Below are 15648 nucleotides of genomic sequence, written 5' to 3' on the forward strand. Positions count from 1 at the left end.
AATCCCTAACAGTCCATCAACTGAGCTGTGCTAGTATTAAAGATAAGATATACATTTTAAACCAGATTTGGGAAATTCTCTTTACAGAAATTAACAATAATGACTATAATAGTTTTTTAGTGACACTTTGTCTTGTTGAGTGTCAGCAGAACACAGGTTGAAGAAAAGACTCAAGAACAAATACTTCAAATTTCTACTTTAATGTGAAATGTAAAGCACTTAAAGACACACAATACTTTCTGGTCGAATCTGTAGAAAAATGATTTTAGCAAACAATTTTAATAAGAAAACAGCTTAAAATCATTTTTAAAAACAGTAAAATGGAAAAAAGGCAAATTATCAGTCGACAGTCATCTTCGCCTTCTTCTTCTTCTTCTTCCGGCCATCCTTAAACACAGGAGAACTCAGGAATGTGGTGTCAGTGAATTTATCTCCACGCCTTATTTTGCTGATAGAAAACATAAATGAGGTTAATACTGTGCTGTTCTGGGTTTTCGCGGGGCCACAGATTTTAGACAGAAACATCCTCACCTGTTGAGAGGCGGCTCCTTGTAACTCACGGCACCCTTCCCAGGTCTCCGTCTCCTGCTTCTCTCTCCATTTTCACAGTCTGGTGTTGTCAAAGTGTTGGTTACTGTCGATAAGACTCTGCCTGCGGGGACAAACAATAAAAGCAATGCAGCCCCATAAGCTTGAAAATCCTATGTCACCGCTTTCACAAACTAGGGTTTCCATGCCACTGGCCTGCTCAGCACGGCGACATTACCCCATCAGCCTTTTACGGATGGGTTTGCAAAAAATCACATGAATAGAACTGCAGAGAAATACAAAACATACATAGACAAATACGTTTAGAGGATACAAATTCAACCATAGTATCTCCATTTTACTCACTTCTTCCTGAGGTACTGCTAAGCACAGCATCATAGCATGCTCCATGCAGTGCTGAGGACAGACAGCAAACTGCTTAACAAATATCACTGGTAACTGTGGGCTGTATTTACAGTGTTTTGGGGTGCTGCCATCAGCTCTTGGGTTAGGGAACTGATTCTTCAGTCATGGTGAAGTACATCAGCTCACAGTCCCCGCAGGAACAGGGCAATAAGTGGGGCACTAATGTAAATATTAGCTTTGTTCATCTGCACAAAGGTTCAGCTCTGGGAAATGCAATGCTGAGGGACAAACTCAAAAACATCTTTAAGGGTGAGGAGTGCTTGCCGCATATTACTCTGTGCTTTGCTTCTCAGCTACGCTCTACATTTACTCATACTGCATTAGGGCTGTTCGATATAACGATATATATCGGATGACGATATAAAAACATCTATCGTTTCATTTTACGCTATCGTTTGTTTCGTGGTGTTGCAAAATAAACTGTTTACGGCAATATTTTTTCATCGTTTTGATGGTCACTGTAGTGGCTATATTAATTTCTTAAAGTTCTCTCTTTCTCTTATATTTAATATAACCACACTACAGACGGACAAGCGCCTGTTTTTATGCGTTGTCGTTAGCAACAACGACGGTAAAATCATCGCGTGTCTGCTTGTTTATTTTCCACATAAACCTTTCACAATAAAGCTCAAGATCCTGTTGAGACTTTTTAAAATAAACTGAATCACGTGAAAGAGTATGCAGAGTATTTACGGATGAGATGCAAAAAAGAGCCGTCAGGTGCTAAAAAATAAACCTTAGACTCAAACGTTAGAACAGGCTTTTCCCCGCAGCACGCCGTGTAATAAATACTCACAAAGAAAACGGCGACCGTTACAACTTATGTCTAAAAATGTATAGTTTCATGTATCGGTTAAAACACTCGACTCCAGGTACACAATGCCCAGCTGGAAACTGGACTTCACGCAAGTCGAGCTGCCCGAGATTCACAGAATTTAGAGAAAATGTTAAATTTTTGTGATCTATATCATTATTGGGACGATAGATGTCTTATATCAGGATATGAGATTTTGGTCATATCGCACAGCCCTATACTGCATTATGATATAGCCAAATTCACAATCTGTCCTTATGTATATACTTTTCTGTTCAGATAAACGTTTTGGGGACATTTGCCACAAACATTAATGTCTTAAAGTGACAGGGTATTGAACCTTTGAATGTCTGCTATGACCTCAGTGATAAACAAAGTACAATTATCACCCATCTGTCACAAACGAAAACTACAAATGTACAAACTCAGTAACATAAGAGCTGATGACAGAGCTGTGCTTGCATTAGACTGCACTGCTGTAAATAAAGACTGTTCCACACCTGGAGAGGCTTCAGCCGTTCCTATTGTCGCGAGCCTGCCTGGTGTTTCCCTGCTTGGAGTGGCGGGTAGAGAGTCCACACTGATGTGAGCTGTGCTGTTATCCACGTCCAGCCACGGCGGCAGCTCATCCATCAGCAGGTTGCCCACATTCTGATGAACTGCCTGGTCGCTGGTGTCCACCGTGTGACTGCAGGTGTCCGATGCATTCGACATCCTGGTGGTGTTTTCAGAACTACATCCACTTCTGTTCTTAGTTTTTCGTCTGTAGACAACAAAAGTCTTCCTGGGATATCTGGTTTCCGTGGCTGTGTTCAGCATGAATACATTTCTAGATGATGTGGGACTCGAATCCCTCCTGGACTGCGAATCATTCAGATGTTCAAAGATTTCATGCTTTTCGCTGATGACAGAATGTGAGTCGAGCATTTGTAAATCATGTAATTGATCTTTAGCGATTTCAGAATCAAGGCAGAGAGCGGAGGCGTCTCTAGGGTCAGGAGAATAACATGTTTCACTCTCAGATCTTAAGTCTTTGTTGTCTTTTTTCTTCGTCTTGTCATCTAACAAGTCATCACCCTCTTCTCGCTGCACCACTTTGTTCGTGCAGGGCTGCCCTGTTTTGTCTCTCCTGGATTTTTTAGGTTTTTGAAACTGTGATCCTAAAGCCGCCTGCCAGTCCAGTGGCAGTGCTTCACCACTGTCACCGCTACTCGAGTCTTTTTGACAGTTCCCAGAGTCCTGAGTGGCCACCCAGGATCGCTTCCCAGAGCGCCGAGTCTTTGAACGATTGCTTGATTCTAAACGTCCAACAACGCTTTTCTTCATGACTGCTTCTTCTGCCTGAAAGCTGGATCCTGTAGGAGGCGCCACATCATGCTCTGGTGAGTCACTGTCGCTGGTTATTGAGATAACAAATGTTTCCCTGCATCTTGATTTGTGACCTCCCCTAAAATTATTCACAGTATTAGTTTTGCTAAAGGACAGACGCTCCACATGCTCTGACTCTGGTTGTGCACAAAGCAGAGCGTCCTCAGAGACTTGAGACTGTAAGCTTTCGTCTCCCACTTCAGGTTTTTGGACTTTCTCCTGGTGGGATTGGCTGCTCTCACTTTCATCAGACGGCACAGTGAATAAACTTTTCCTGGTTACTGAAGAGGCCCTCTTTCCTTTAGCTCTGGACTTCCTGCATGTTATTTTGGAACTTGCTTCTTCAGCCACACTTCTGCTGGTGCTTGAAAACCTAATTTTAGGATCAGAGAAGTAATCTTCCACATCCATTTGGTCTACATTTGTGATGTTAGTGCGGTCAGAAGATTTGACTTTATCCTTTGATACTTTCTGATGCTTGCCCAGTTTAGGAATGCGAGTGACAGTGGCAGTACTTTGATCCTTCAGCGGCTTTTTATGTGCTTGTAACAAAGATGCAGACTTCTGCACTTCTATACTTGAGCCGCAGCTTTGCTCCTTGTCCTTTCTGCCAGAGCTGACTTTTTTTTTCGCTTTGGTTTCCACAGTGACTATCTCAGTGGCTTCACTTAAGGTCATCTCCATGGTAGCATTGAGCAAAACAGTTTTCTCTTGATTTTTGCCAAGCTGTGTTTCACCTTCCATGGTGGAGACACTGGGAAGATTCTGATCTCCAGAAAGGGATGGTGTGGATTTTTCACAAGTCTGACTGTTCTGAACAGAGACGACGGAATGAATATCAGCCTGGGACTGAGAGGGATTCTCCACATCTTCCCTCGCAGTATTGGCCATGCCAGACGCTTCTATATGGGCAGTCTGTGCGCACTGGGTGGACAGCCTTTTTTCAGCTTCTGTGTTATCTGCACAAAAAGCAGACTGCGTCAGCATTTCACATCATCAACATTTTACAGTTAACACTAAAACTTTCAATGCTTAAATCACGCCTACCGTTGCAAACATCAGTCGACTTTTCACGTGTATCCGGAAAAGTGGAGAAATCCTCGTTGATGTTTTTTTCAAGCAGGGCAGATGTTGTGTTTTTGCTGGTACACCACAAATTCCTTGAAACACCTGTCTGCAGCGGCAACTGACTAAAATGGGGCGAAAAGGCAAGATATTAAAAAATATATATAAATTTTTTTTTCTTTCAACTCACTAGTGAATGCAGGTGCCACCTCTCAGCCTCCTAGTAGACTCAAACTTGTCTGAGATTTTTAGGAGATGCATCTGTGGAATCAACTGTGAAATCCTACATTGCATTCACAAGCTTGGGTCCACCTGACAGGGCGATGACAACACTCCATCAGCTCTTTTGCAGCTGAGGGGTAAAAAAATTTTTCACACTCTGGTATTGCTTTTATAAGTCTGGTTTAGTGACAGCAGTCTGACACAGTTATTATTATTATTATCATCGTTTCTCACAGCTTCTCTCTACACTGTTAATGGAAGTAGTAGAGCAACTTTTCACAGTGCATCAGGTAACATATATTGAGATGTCTTGCAGCTATATTTTGGAGTTTGGGGACCCTATATGTAACTATAAGAATGTCTCCCAAACTTGACAAATATTAACCTACAGTCTATAAACAAAACGTGTGATAATCCACTTGTCACTTGCTGTTATTAGACCAAGATCTCGCTCTATGTCGAGGCTAAGGTATTTTAAGTAAATGCTAAATTGACCACTGTTAGGCCATGTGCATGAATACGCAAACATTTCTGTCACTGAAAACAGAATTTTACAGTCAAGTCCTAAAGTATTTGGACAATGACACACTTTGCACAGGCTCAAAAGTAATTTGACAAGCTACCAATTATAAGATTGCTTTTAATAATCAAATCTGTTGAAAATCCTTTTTAGTTAATGACCGCATAAAGTCTAGAACAGGCAGACATCACCAAATGCTGTGTTTCCTTTTTGGAGTTGAAAAGTTAAATGCTCCATATTCCTCAAGCAAAATTAAGGTAGCACATAGATCACACGTTTGATCTTGATGAATGGAAAATCCAAGGTGAACATCTTTCCTGATATTTTATACATACATTACCAGTTAAAAGTTTGGACACACCCTCTCATTTAATGTTTTTTCTTTATTTTCATGAGTATTTATATTGTAGATTCTCATTGAAGACATCAGAACTATGAATAAACACATACGGAATTATGTAGTAAAAAAACGCATTTTATATTTTAGATTCTTCGTAACAGCCACCCTTTGCTTTGTTTACTGCTTTGCAAACTGTTGGCATTCTCTCCATGAGCTTCATGAGGTCGTCACCTAAAATGGTTTTCCAACACTCTTGAAGGAGTTCCCAGAGATGCTGAGCACTTGTTGGCCCTTTTGCCTTGCCACAGCCTGGAGGTGTGTTTGGGGTCACTGTCCTGTTAAAAAAAAAATGAACGATGGTCCAACTAAATGCAAACTCAATGGCATGACGCTGCAGGATGCTGTGGTAGCCATGCTGTTTCAGTGTGGCTTCAGTTTTGAATAAATCCCCAACAGTGTCACCAGCAAAGCACCCCCATACCATCACACCTCCTCCTCCATGCTTCACAGTGGGAACCATGAATGTAAAGAACATCCATTCATCTTTTCTGCACAAAGACATGGGTGGAACCAAAGATCTCAAATTTGGACTCATCAGACCAAAGCACAGATTTCCACTGGTCTAATGTCCATTCATTGTGTTTCTTGGCCCAAACAAATCTGTTCTGCTTGTTGCTTTTCCTTAGTTGTGGTTTCTTAGCAGCTGTTTGACCATAAAGGCCTGATTCACACAGTCTCATCGGAACAGCTGATGTAGAGATGTGTCTTCTACTGGAACTATGTGTGGCATCTATCTGGGCTCTAATCTGAGGTTCAACACAACTTCTGCACAACACAACTGATGGTCCCAACCTCATTAAGAATAAACCCTGACAGGCACACCTGTGAGGTGAAACCATTTCAGGTGACTACATAATGAAGCGCACTGAGAGAAGGCCGAGGGTTTGCAGCGCTGTCAACAAAGCAAAGGGTGTCTACTTTGAGGAATCTAAAAAATAAGACATATTTAGATTTTTTTTTAAGATTTTTTGCTAAATAATATCTTGCTTCATATATTTGATGTCTTCAGTTTTTATCTACAATATTATTTTTACTACAAAAGTAGTAAAAATAAAGACAAACCATTAAATGAGGTAGTGTATAACACTAAAATGGGTCTTAAAGTGTGAAAATTAAAACCCTGGTTTTTCCCCTTGTGCCATTAAGGCCATTCTCCCAACACTTAATCTCGATTTAACGGGTGGGTTGAGGCTGATACTTTTTCACATAAATCTGGGTGGATTTGGATAGTTTCCCTGAATAAATCATCATTTACAAACTGCATTTTTTATTTACTTTGCCCAACATTAAAATTTGTTTGATGACCTGAAAAATGGTTTTGCAAATATGCAAAAAACAGGGCGGGGCAAATACTTTCTCACAGCACTGTGTACTTGTTTTAATAAGAAAAGCAACTGAAGCTGTCAGTCAGATATAAACATTGTATTCTTGTCCATGTCTATTCAATAATGTGCTGTTTTTAAAAGTGATAAATGTTACTAGGTCTGTCATTGACTTTTATGGAAACATGACCAGGCTACACATTCTGACACACTTAGGTGGCGTCACTGAAGTGACCTTAATAAAAAAGGAGTGCAAGTCTGAAAAGTGTAAAAGAAATGTCAATGCCATTCAGAGATGCCTAAGCTAAATCAGTGGTTCTCATTGCAAAGAGCCGATCACTGTGAACTCAGTTCATTTCTGACCTTCCAGCTGCAAGATTTTCCCTTCTGATGTCACCAGACGAGATCCGGGAATCTCCTGAAAGGCTCTGACAATCCTGTGGGAAGTAAATGTTAGTATGGTTTGATATTGCAATGCATTTTCTTCTACTTTTATTCAAGCTTAAGTGGCTTTCAGTCTAATCTTTTCCTAGGATCCAAGAAATGTTCACACAGGAAGCGATTCACTTGTACCGCATCATTTCATAGCTGACAGTTGGTCACTCGTTGACATTCCAGGCTTAGTTGTCTAGATAATCCTCCAATGCAATTACCAATCAACCTCACAGTCTCACTGTGAAATTACGAAAAGTTCAAGTTGGGACCCAAACACTGCACGTCAGCAGCAGTTATTTCATGCTGTTTCTGAATGTCACCGACTGTCTATGGTCTCCAGTTGCCATGTCACTGCTAATCTTTTCCTTGGTGCATCGTTAACCCCACAGAGGATGCATGTTTGACTGCCAGCGCTACAGTACAGAGTGTGTGTGATGCTAAATTGCAGAGTTGCAGCCAATATTTCATTACAATCACTGCAAGCCAGCACACAGCATGCACAGCTTCTTACACATCTGAAGTAGCTATGGGAAACTTTTAGAGCCCGACCGATATATCAGCCAATATTAGCAATCCGTTGATAATCATTTTCATTTATCTGCTGATAAATTAAAATGTATAATAACCGTTCAACCAGTTATCAGTAGTGACACTGAATAGCTTGTCCGTCAGAGGTCAGGCAGAACTCAAACAAGTAATCCACGACTTGTTGTGCATACTATCGCCATAAGGGCTCATAATTAGCTACAAAGGATGAGTTTAGGGAAATTTGTTTTCTGTGCCTGAAATTTTTAAACAAATATGGATTTTTAAATAATCAAATATCAGTATCATTACAAGTCTTCCAAATTGTGTATTGGTCAGGCTCTAAAAAATTCATCTGCCAGCTGACAAGTTGTAAAGATTAAAGATAAAAGTTAGAGTTGTAGAAGTTAAGAGTTTGTCAGCCTTGAACAGTTCTGAAGTTATGTGCATCAGTAGGAAACCCTGCATTGTGCCAGTTTTAAGTAAATTTTTCAGCAGCGCTCACCAAAATGTCACAAATATGTCAGTGTGCCACAGAAACTGTAAATATGTATTGAATGAAATCCTTACGCTGTCAGAGAACAGGTCTGCCACCATGTCCAGGTGCTGCAAAGTATTACTACGGAAGGTGTTCAAGATAAGGAGCTGCAAGAGGAAAACAAGACGCTCTGCAGTCAATGCAATCAATCCAGCGGAGCATCGCTGCACTATTCTTTGCATCATGACCAGTAACTGTCTACTCAGAATTTTCTGCCTACTGCTGTAGAAGAACACAAGCAAACGACAAACGCACCAGTTTTCTGTGCTTGTATTTCTTGGTGGCTAATTCAAAGCAGAGAGCGTCCACTTGTTTCTGCAGGTGCATGACCTCCATCTCCAGCTGGCTGCTTCTCTTCTTCTGGGCTTGCAAGGCCAGAGCTAAGGCTTTGTTGTTGGTCTTCAAAGAGACCTTGAAGAAGGACGAGGTATCTGTTGCGGAAACACGACAGTATTTGTGTTTGGCATTTACATGAACTCTTCTTTCAGCAAATTTCTGAGATCCAAAAAAAGCAAACAGACTCACTGAGAAGCTTATTTTTTATCTTGGATGCTGCAGTTGAAGTCTGCTTGGTAGCCTTCGAGGCCATCATAGTCTTCAAAGAAAACATTATCAGATGAACAGGAAGACTCGATCAAAAACCTGAAAAAGATACACATGTTAGTCATTGTACACAGTAATTAAGAACACCCAGCAGCATGCATGTGTTTGTCTTTCCTGTGATGCTGTCAAGTCACCAGAAACTGTATTTAAAAGATGGACATAGGCATGCTGGCATCATCCACTGCTTAGTTAAGTCCTGATGTGAAGCATCAGCCTGATCATCTTGGTATTTTCAAATCGGACATGACAGCGGATCTATGGAGGGAAATTAGGCTACGTTCACACTGCAGGTCTTAATGCTCAATTCAGATTTTTTGATCAAATCTGATTTTTTTGTCTGCTTGTTCACACTACAAATAAAATGCGACAGCAAACGCGCTCTAGTGTGAACCCTCAAAGCGGCCCGCATGCGCAAAAGAAGACGTCACACACAACGTGCTCTGTTTAGACCCAGACCAAACAGTATTGTTTGACTGATGGCCCTTAATATAAAGACTTGTTTCAGACTTTACGTTTAGCAATTTTACTTTAAGTTATAAAGTTATTTTGTTATTTACATATGGCCTAATAATTATCCTTATTGCTGTTTTAGAGAGGAGCGGTGCTTCAAAGGATAGTTGGAGATTTCTGTCAGAATCTGCAGATTATACAGTACAAATAAAATGTTCACGTTTCTCCAACGTTGTCTTCCCAACAGTTTCACTGGATGGACAGGAAGCGTTCGCGATGTCTTCTCGGGCGCTGATAATTGGCGTCTGTCTTGTGTCAGTGATGTAAAAGACGGATTTAATGCGACCTGACCATTCAAACAGCAGTCGCTTTCTAAAACATCAGATATGTATCGGATTCAGTACCACATACGAAAGTGACCCAGGTCAGATTTGAAAATATCGGATTTGTGCTGTTCACACTGTCATACCATGATCGGATATGGGTCGCATAGGGTCAAAAAAGTCGGATTTGATGCGCTTTCGTCTGCAGTGTGATCGTAGCCTTAGTCTTAAAAGTGTTACAGCCATGTAAGATATGATCCACAAGCATAAACACAGATTTGTGTGTAACTTTGAGTACCCACAAATCCCTGTTCTCATGCACACACAAATACAGAGCAATTTGAACGCACAAAACTATTGTACAAACGCATGTATTAAACCCTGAATAAACAGTGACCATTTATGCACACATTTCAAGTTCAACTTATCAAAACTGATTGCAAATATTTTTAGTAAACAAAAACAATGTTCATTTCCTTTGCTTACAGATCGCTAAATACACGTGCAAGAAACACAGTTTTGAGACACACTTCACACTGCCAGCTTGCACGTCCAAAAATGAAAGCTGGATTCAAGTGCTATTGGAAAACTGGGACATCTGGGCTTCCAGCGGATTCCTGTTTTTTCAAATAAAGCACATATTTATTTCTAAATAAGCAAAACAGTTCATTACCCCTCATCCACTTTACCAGTTAAAAGTGCCGTACGTTAGCATGTATGGCATATGTCTTAACTAACCTATCGCCACTTAGTGGACAATCTTCTGCTGGGAAAAGGGTCAGAGCACAGCTGAAGATGGGAGAGCACCCTGGTTGAACATTCCTGTGGCTCATCCTCTGAAGTGAATATGTGCTAGCTAAGCTGTTGTATATTTTGAATATAGAAATGATCCCAGTGATGTGAGATAACACTTTCATATTCATCCAATCATTCCTCGATAACAGCAGATTAATATTAATATTATCTGAAGGCGATCATTGTTATCAAATCAGCTGTATCAGCAATATAGTTTGAAGAGTATGTCTGCTGTTCCTAAAATATCACCATTTTGTCAGAATGATTTCCCATCGGAAGATTATTCACTAAGGTGTGACAGCTTATTTAAGCCATATATGAACTCTCATATACTACTGCATGGCATATTTAATTGATAAATATATCATTTGTAGTAAAGAAGTGATGAACTCCTCTGTTAATTTAGAAATAAACACCCATTTTATTTTTTTATTTATTAAACACAGGGAACCCACAGGTCCCGGTTTTCCAGCAGCACTTAAATGCAGTTTATATTTGTGGATCTGTGGGAAGCTGGCAGTATGAAGAGCCTCAGAATTCCACATGCACATGCAAAGTGATGTTCTATGTGTATCATGCAATATGTGCATTCATATTTTTGTGAGCAAAAATCACATCAAAGCAAATAACTTTAGGCATTTTACACGCAGGGAGCTTTCTGAAAGAGAAAATGATTAGATTTGTGGAGCTAAACTTAAATATGTGTGCGGAAATATCACTCAGGTTTTGCATTTGTAAAATAGTTTTCTGTGTGTTCACACTGCCCTGCATTTGTGTGTGGATTGGACCATTTTTTGTGAGTATTCAGAATTACAACCAAATCTTTACAGACATTTGTGACTTAATGCATGCTTGCCAATCATATCACATACATTTGTCAACCTTTTGAGACTAATTTCACACAATATTGCTCTGAGAAACTAACGTTGGTTTTGATAGGTCATTGGCTAAAAGTTGTTTCACTCTGCTTTATCTTCTCTTCTGACTCAAATGGGACAAAAATAGTAGAAAATGAAAAACATACTGTATTTAATATGACGTAAAACTAGTGACTGAGACAATAAACTCAACAAAAAATGTTTATAGATGTCATAAATCAGTGAAATTCTAGAATCCGACCAATATATTCAATATTAGTCTAACTTAGCTCTTATAACAGCATTTATAACATCTATGAAATTAAACTGTTAAGAGTGTTGACGTTGTACAATGTGTAGAACACCACAAAGACAACAACCAGCTGATCCAAGCAGAGTTGGACAGAATGCAGATGCATAATTCACAACTAGTTGTGACGGTAAACAAAACTATTTTTAAAATGCACTGTTATATTATTTTAGTAAGGAATCATAAGGAATATTAGGGAAACCTGTTTATATTTTGTGTGTCTGAATGAAAGAAAACTTTTTAAATCATCAAACATTAATATCAGTATTGATCTTTAAAAATCCTATATCAGTCAGGTTCTGCTGTCTTCAAGTCAATTTCTCTGAAACCAGACTTCTTTTTTTTTTTTTTTTTTTTTAACAAAAATAATGGTCACCTTTTGATGGCTAATAGAAAAAACATGCAGGTTTCTGACTTGCTAACTGGATATCACCAGTTAAGTCATATCATAAGGGACATCCACACAGGAAAAGGTTATTCGAATTTCATTTGTGGCCATCTAAATAGGTGTGGGCAATGAATTATCCAAAGGGGACACATGACAAACTGGGACTGTTTTGGAGGCCCACAGCAATAAGATTAACTCGGTTCTGCTCAACATTGATTTTATCTCTTTATAGGCTTATTGTTGCAGTCTACCACAACAGTGCCAAATTTTTATGTGGTCCTTTGGGAAAATTAATTACCCACCCCTGCTGTATAAAGTATAGAGAAATGATGGTGACTTAATAATGGGGGCAAATCACAAGTTAAACTTTTCTCAGCTTTAAAACGACCCACTGAGGAAAGCAGCAATGAGGGTAAAAGGTACTGTTGACTGGTATGTGAGGGAGTGCATATGCCAGATGGTTACCTAGGCAACCAGAGGATGGCATAGCCACTAACAACCAAATGTTATCTTAAAAGTCATGCATGACAATGTGGACGAGGTTTAGTGGCACAATGGCTATAAAATTTGAAAAGTGCTTGTCATTAACAGTTTGGGGTTTCTTTTCATAAGAATAACTTATTAATACTGTATCTACTACATTAACCATGACAAACAAACGGGTAACAATATAAAGGAAAAACAAGGCGAATCTTAAAAAGATGTAGCCCACCGCATGCCACCACAGCAGCTTGTAGTGTCCCCTCCCTCTGCTTGAAGGATGAAACAATTCTTCCAAAATGTATTCTGTCATTAGGTCTTTCATCCCATCACTGTCAAACTTCCCATAAGCGAAGTTATCATATAAGTTATAGTATATAACATATTCAATATGTACCTCTCAATGGGTGGAGATTTGCAGTGACTCTTCTCTATTACAGGACACGTCGACCCAAATCATGCAGTAGCATAACTAAACCGACACATTCTTTCATTGTACGTTGTCAAGGATTCATGTTTTTCCTTAAACTGTCTGGATATCTTTTTTCTTACATAACTCGTCTTGTACCTGCTTTCAACAATAAAAAATACCCATGTAACCCACTGTGATTAAGTAATAGTTTTAAAATAAAACAATCATAAGATATGTGATTACCTCGGCTCACAATCCGGAAGTCTTTTATAATTTGTCTGCACTGTGCTTCTGTTAACATTAGCTTAGCTTACTTAGGCTAAATCTGTTAGCACGTTCGTGTAACCGGCGTATTCTCGCAATTTGGTCAAAACTTACGGTAACTTCAGCCACTGGTAAGACTTGCCTCTGGAAAATCTTGGTAACCACCCTTCATAGCCACGTAAACTGACGTTCAAATCGATTCAAACAAGGCTAATCATGGCTTTACCGAATAAAAATGTTACGCTGCTGATTGCTTTTTAAACATAAACAAAAAGTCCGCCGGGCTTCCACGCAAGCGTTACAGGGCGTGTCCAACAATCTGAAAACCAATCAGAAACGATGTAAGCTGTTCCCCGAACTTGTTTTGTCAGGCAGCTCAAAGCTAGAAGTCACCAGGTTTTAGCGCAGACGTTTAACTTTACTGACAAACTTAAGTTAAGAGTGAAATAATATTAAAAATAAACCGATAACAACTTATTTCATATAAAAGACTAAATTCAGAGGTTTAGTCTTCGAACAGAGTTTGGCTACACAAAGTTTGTCTGACAAAGCTGAATGTAAGAAAAGACAAAAATGATAAAATTGAAAGTTTTAGCTCACAGAAGAGACACTTTTGTGACATTAAATAAATAAAAATAGAAATAATCCACAAAATGTTCCCCTTTTCACTCAAAAAATGCAATTTTACATTGTATGAGTTATCCATTTACAAAAGGAAAAACAAGAAAGAAATTACATGAAGAATAATAAGAATAAGTACATCATTTAACAACATAAATACCGCAACATTTTTAGTAAAAGTTGGTCAGACTTTGTAGTTTTCTACAAAAACCTCTTATTTGGTGGTACTGACTTTAGCGAGAAGCGTTTTAGCTTATCAGCTTGACTGTTGTTGTAGTTTAGACTGTTGTAGCTTTTTTTATGTTTTTTTTTCTTTCCCCTATTTGTATGTGTGTTTATATACATCTCTTAATTGTAATTATTTTGTAATTAGCTTATTTTGCTTACTGTCATTCATATAGCTATGTGACTCAGTCTGCTGTATCTGTTACTGTTTATTTGTATGGAGAATCAAATAGCCATAAAAATGTAATAGAAGTAAGGTAATGGCTGAATGTGTTTAGCTGCACTTGAGACATCCCTATTCAAACAGCATCGCTTTTAGTCACCGCTAAAGTAGAAGACTGCCGCCTAGCTGCCATCCTCTAATGAGCGCCTCCATCACCGTCTCTATGTTCGGCTTTTGCACCTGGCTGGTCACAACCAGTGGTGGGAGTCGATTGGATAGGTCTGTCTGGTGTTTCAAAGGAGTCGGCGTTTCCTCCAGGTGTTTTACAGCTGCCTTGAAAGCGGGGGTGCTCCATACAGTGATGTCAGTCTCCTATAGTGAACGGGTAATTCATATTTTTTGCTGTCACGGCAGTTACCCAGATTTTACGACCAGTAGAGCCTACCGGCTAGTTAGCATACGAAGCTAGTACTAACTAGCTTGGCTAAAACAGTTGTAGCTGCTTCTGTACTGTTCGTCAAGCTAGTTGATCAGCACGGCTTGAGTTGAGTCATAGTTTCCGCCTACAAAAAACAACTAATTCGTTAAAAGACATTTCAAGATACTTGTAATTATAAAGTCAATATGCTACAATTAAAATCTGGTGATATAAGATACGTAAAAGGTATTAGTTCAGGTAGTTAATAGCGAGCTAGTGGCTAACTTTGACGACTAGTGAATAAAATGTGGAAAATGGTGATGGATAGTGCAGTCTATAAGCGTATCCAAACGACAGCAATCTTTAGCTCTTTGATGGTGCTGAGGGCTTGGTCGTGTCAGGACACTGTAGTGACGCTTCGGCCTGTTTTGATCACATGATAAGGTGGTGGATGTGATGCCTCTGCTACTTCTGCTTTCACTACTAGTATCTAAAATGGCTTGTATTGCAAACTCAAAGTCCGTGGCCTTCTTGAGTAGGTAAGTAAAAAAGAGATTGGTATCGGCTTTTAAGCTTTGATCACGGAGAATTTTAAGAAGCGGATGCGGACCAGCCGACTCCTAATTCAGCAGAGAGTCGTTCTTGTCACGAGTTCGAGTTCATGTGTGGGACAGTCAGCGATCAAATGTTAGATATGTCAGCTTTAGGTTGCAACAGCAGTGTGTGAAAGGAGATACAAAGATGTTGTTCCCGTTGATGAAAAAAAGAAATTTCAGAATTACAGGGAAAAAAAATCAAAGTAAAAAAACTGATAATTTCTTCTTTATTAGCAGACTCTTTTGCAAATGTACTATTTGAAAGAAATTAAACAGGTTGCCCTAAAATGTGGACTTCCTTGTTCACTGTGGTATACATTGAAATGGTTGCTGGAGTTGAGTGGTTACACCACAGAGTGAGAATCTGAGCTCTTGTTTTGAAGTTTGCAGTCACAAGGTTGTGTGTCATCAGTTTCAACATTGGTGGTGATGGTGTTGGCCATACAGACTTCCTGTCACCACTATTACAATTGTTGGTCACGCTGAGCCTGTTTCAACAGGTTTACTGGGTACAATCTGAGGGGCCCCAGCATGGACAGATTATCCTATAACACAGACTCAGTACAGACCCAGCTACCAG

The 15648-nt window shown here is 39.5% G+C and overlaps 2 protein-coding genes across 7 annotated transcripts in view; one reads left to right on the forward strand and one right to left on the reverse strand.

Annotated features, from left to right (window-relative positions):
• Window positions 1-231: 231 nt before the first annotated feature.
• Window positions 232-13302, reverse strand: sgo2 (shugoshin 2). 2 transcript variants are annotated; one of them, XM_063498826.1, is made up of 10 exons: window positions 13160-13302; window positions 8689-8805; window positions 8419-8594; window positions 8196-8270; window positions 7029-7102; window positions 4184-4326; window positions 2269-4095; window positions 895-945; window positions 532-652; window positions 232-448 (listed from the first exon to the last, which is right to left on the reverse strand). In XM_063498826.1, exons 2-10 carry the CDS (start codon window positions 8771-8773, stop codon window positions 340-342), a joined length of 2661 nt encoding a protein of 886 aa, XP_063354896.1. In that variant the 5' UTR covers window positions 8774-8805; window positions 13160-13302; the 3' UTR covers window positions 232-339. The 2 variants fall into 2 exon arrangements, with proteins under 2 accessions (XP_063354896.1, XP_063354897.1); XM_063498827.1 differs by lacking the exon at window positions 895-945.
• Window positions 13303-14287: 985 nt separating this feature from the next.
• Window positions 14288-15648, forward strand: part of pikfyve (phosphoinositide kinase, FYVE finger containing) — a 35005-nt gene continuing 33644 nt past the window's right edge. For 3 of the 5 annotated variants that reach the window (XM_063497321.1, XM_065472057.1, XM_063497322.1), the window contains exon 1: window positions 14289-14439. The gene's annotated coding sequence lies outside the window, so the exon portion shown is untranslated. Of the gene's footprint in view, window positions 14440-15648 lie in introns of all 5 variants that reach the window. The other 2 variants (XM_063497323.2, XM_065472056.1) reach the window with 1 other exon arrangement.

Source organism: Pelmatolapia mariae, linkage group LG16_19 (assembly GCF_036321145.2).
Source record: "Pelmatolapia mariae isolate MD_Pm_ZW linkage group LG16_19, Pm_UMD_F_2, whole genome shotgun sequence".
NCBI classification, from domain to species: domain Eukaryota; kingdom Metazoa; phylum Chordata; class Actinopteri; order Cichliformes; family Cichlidae; genus Pelmatolapia; species Pelmatolapia mariae.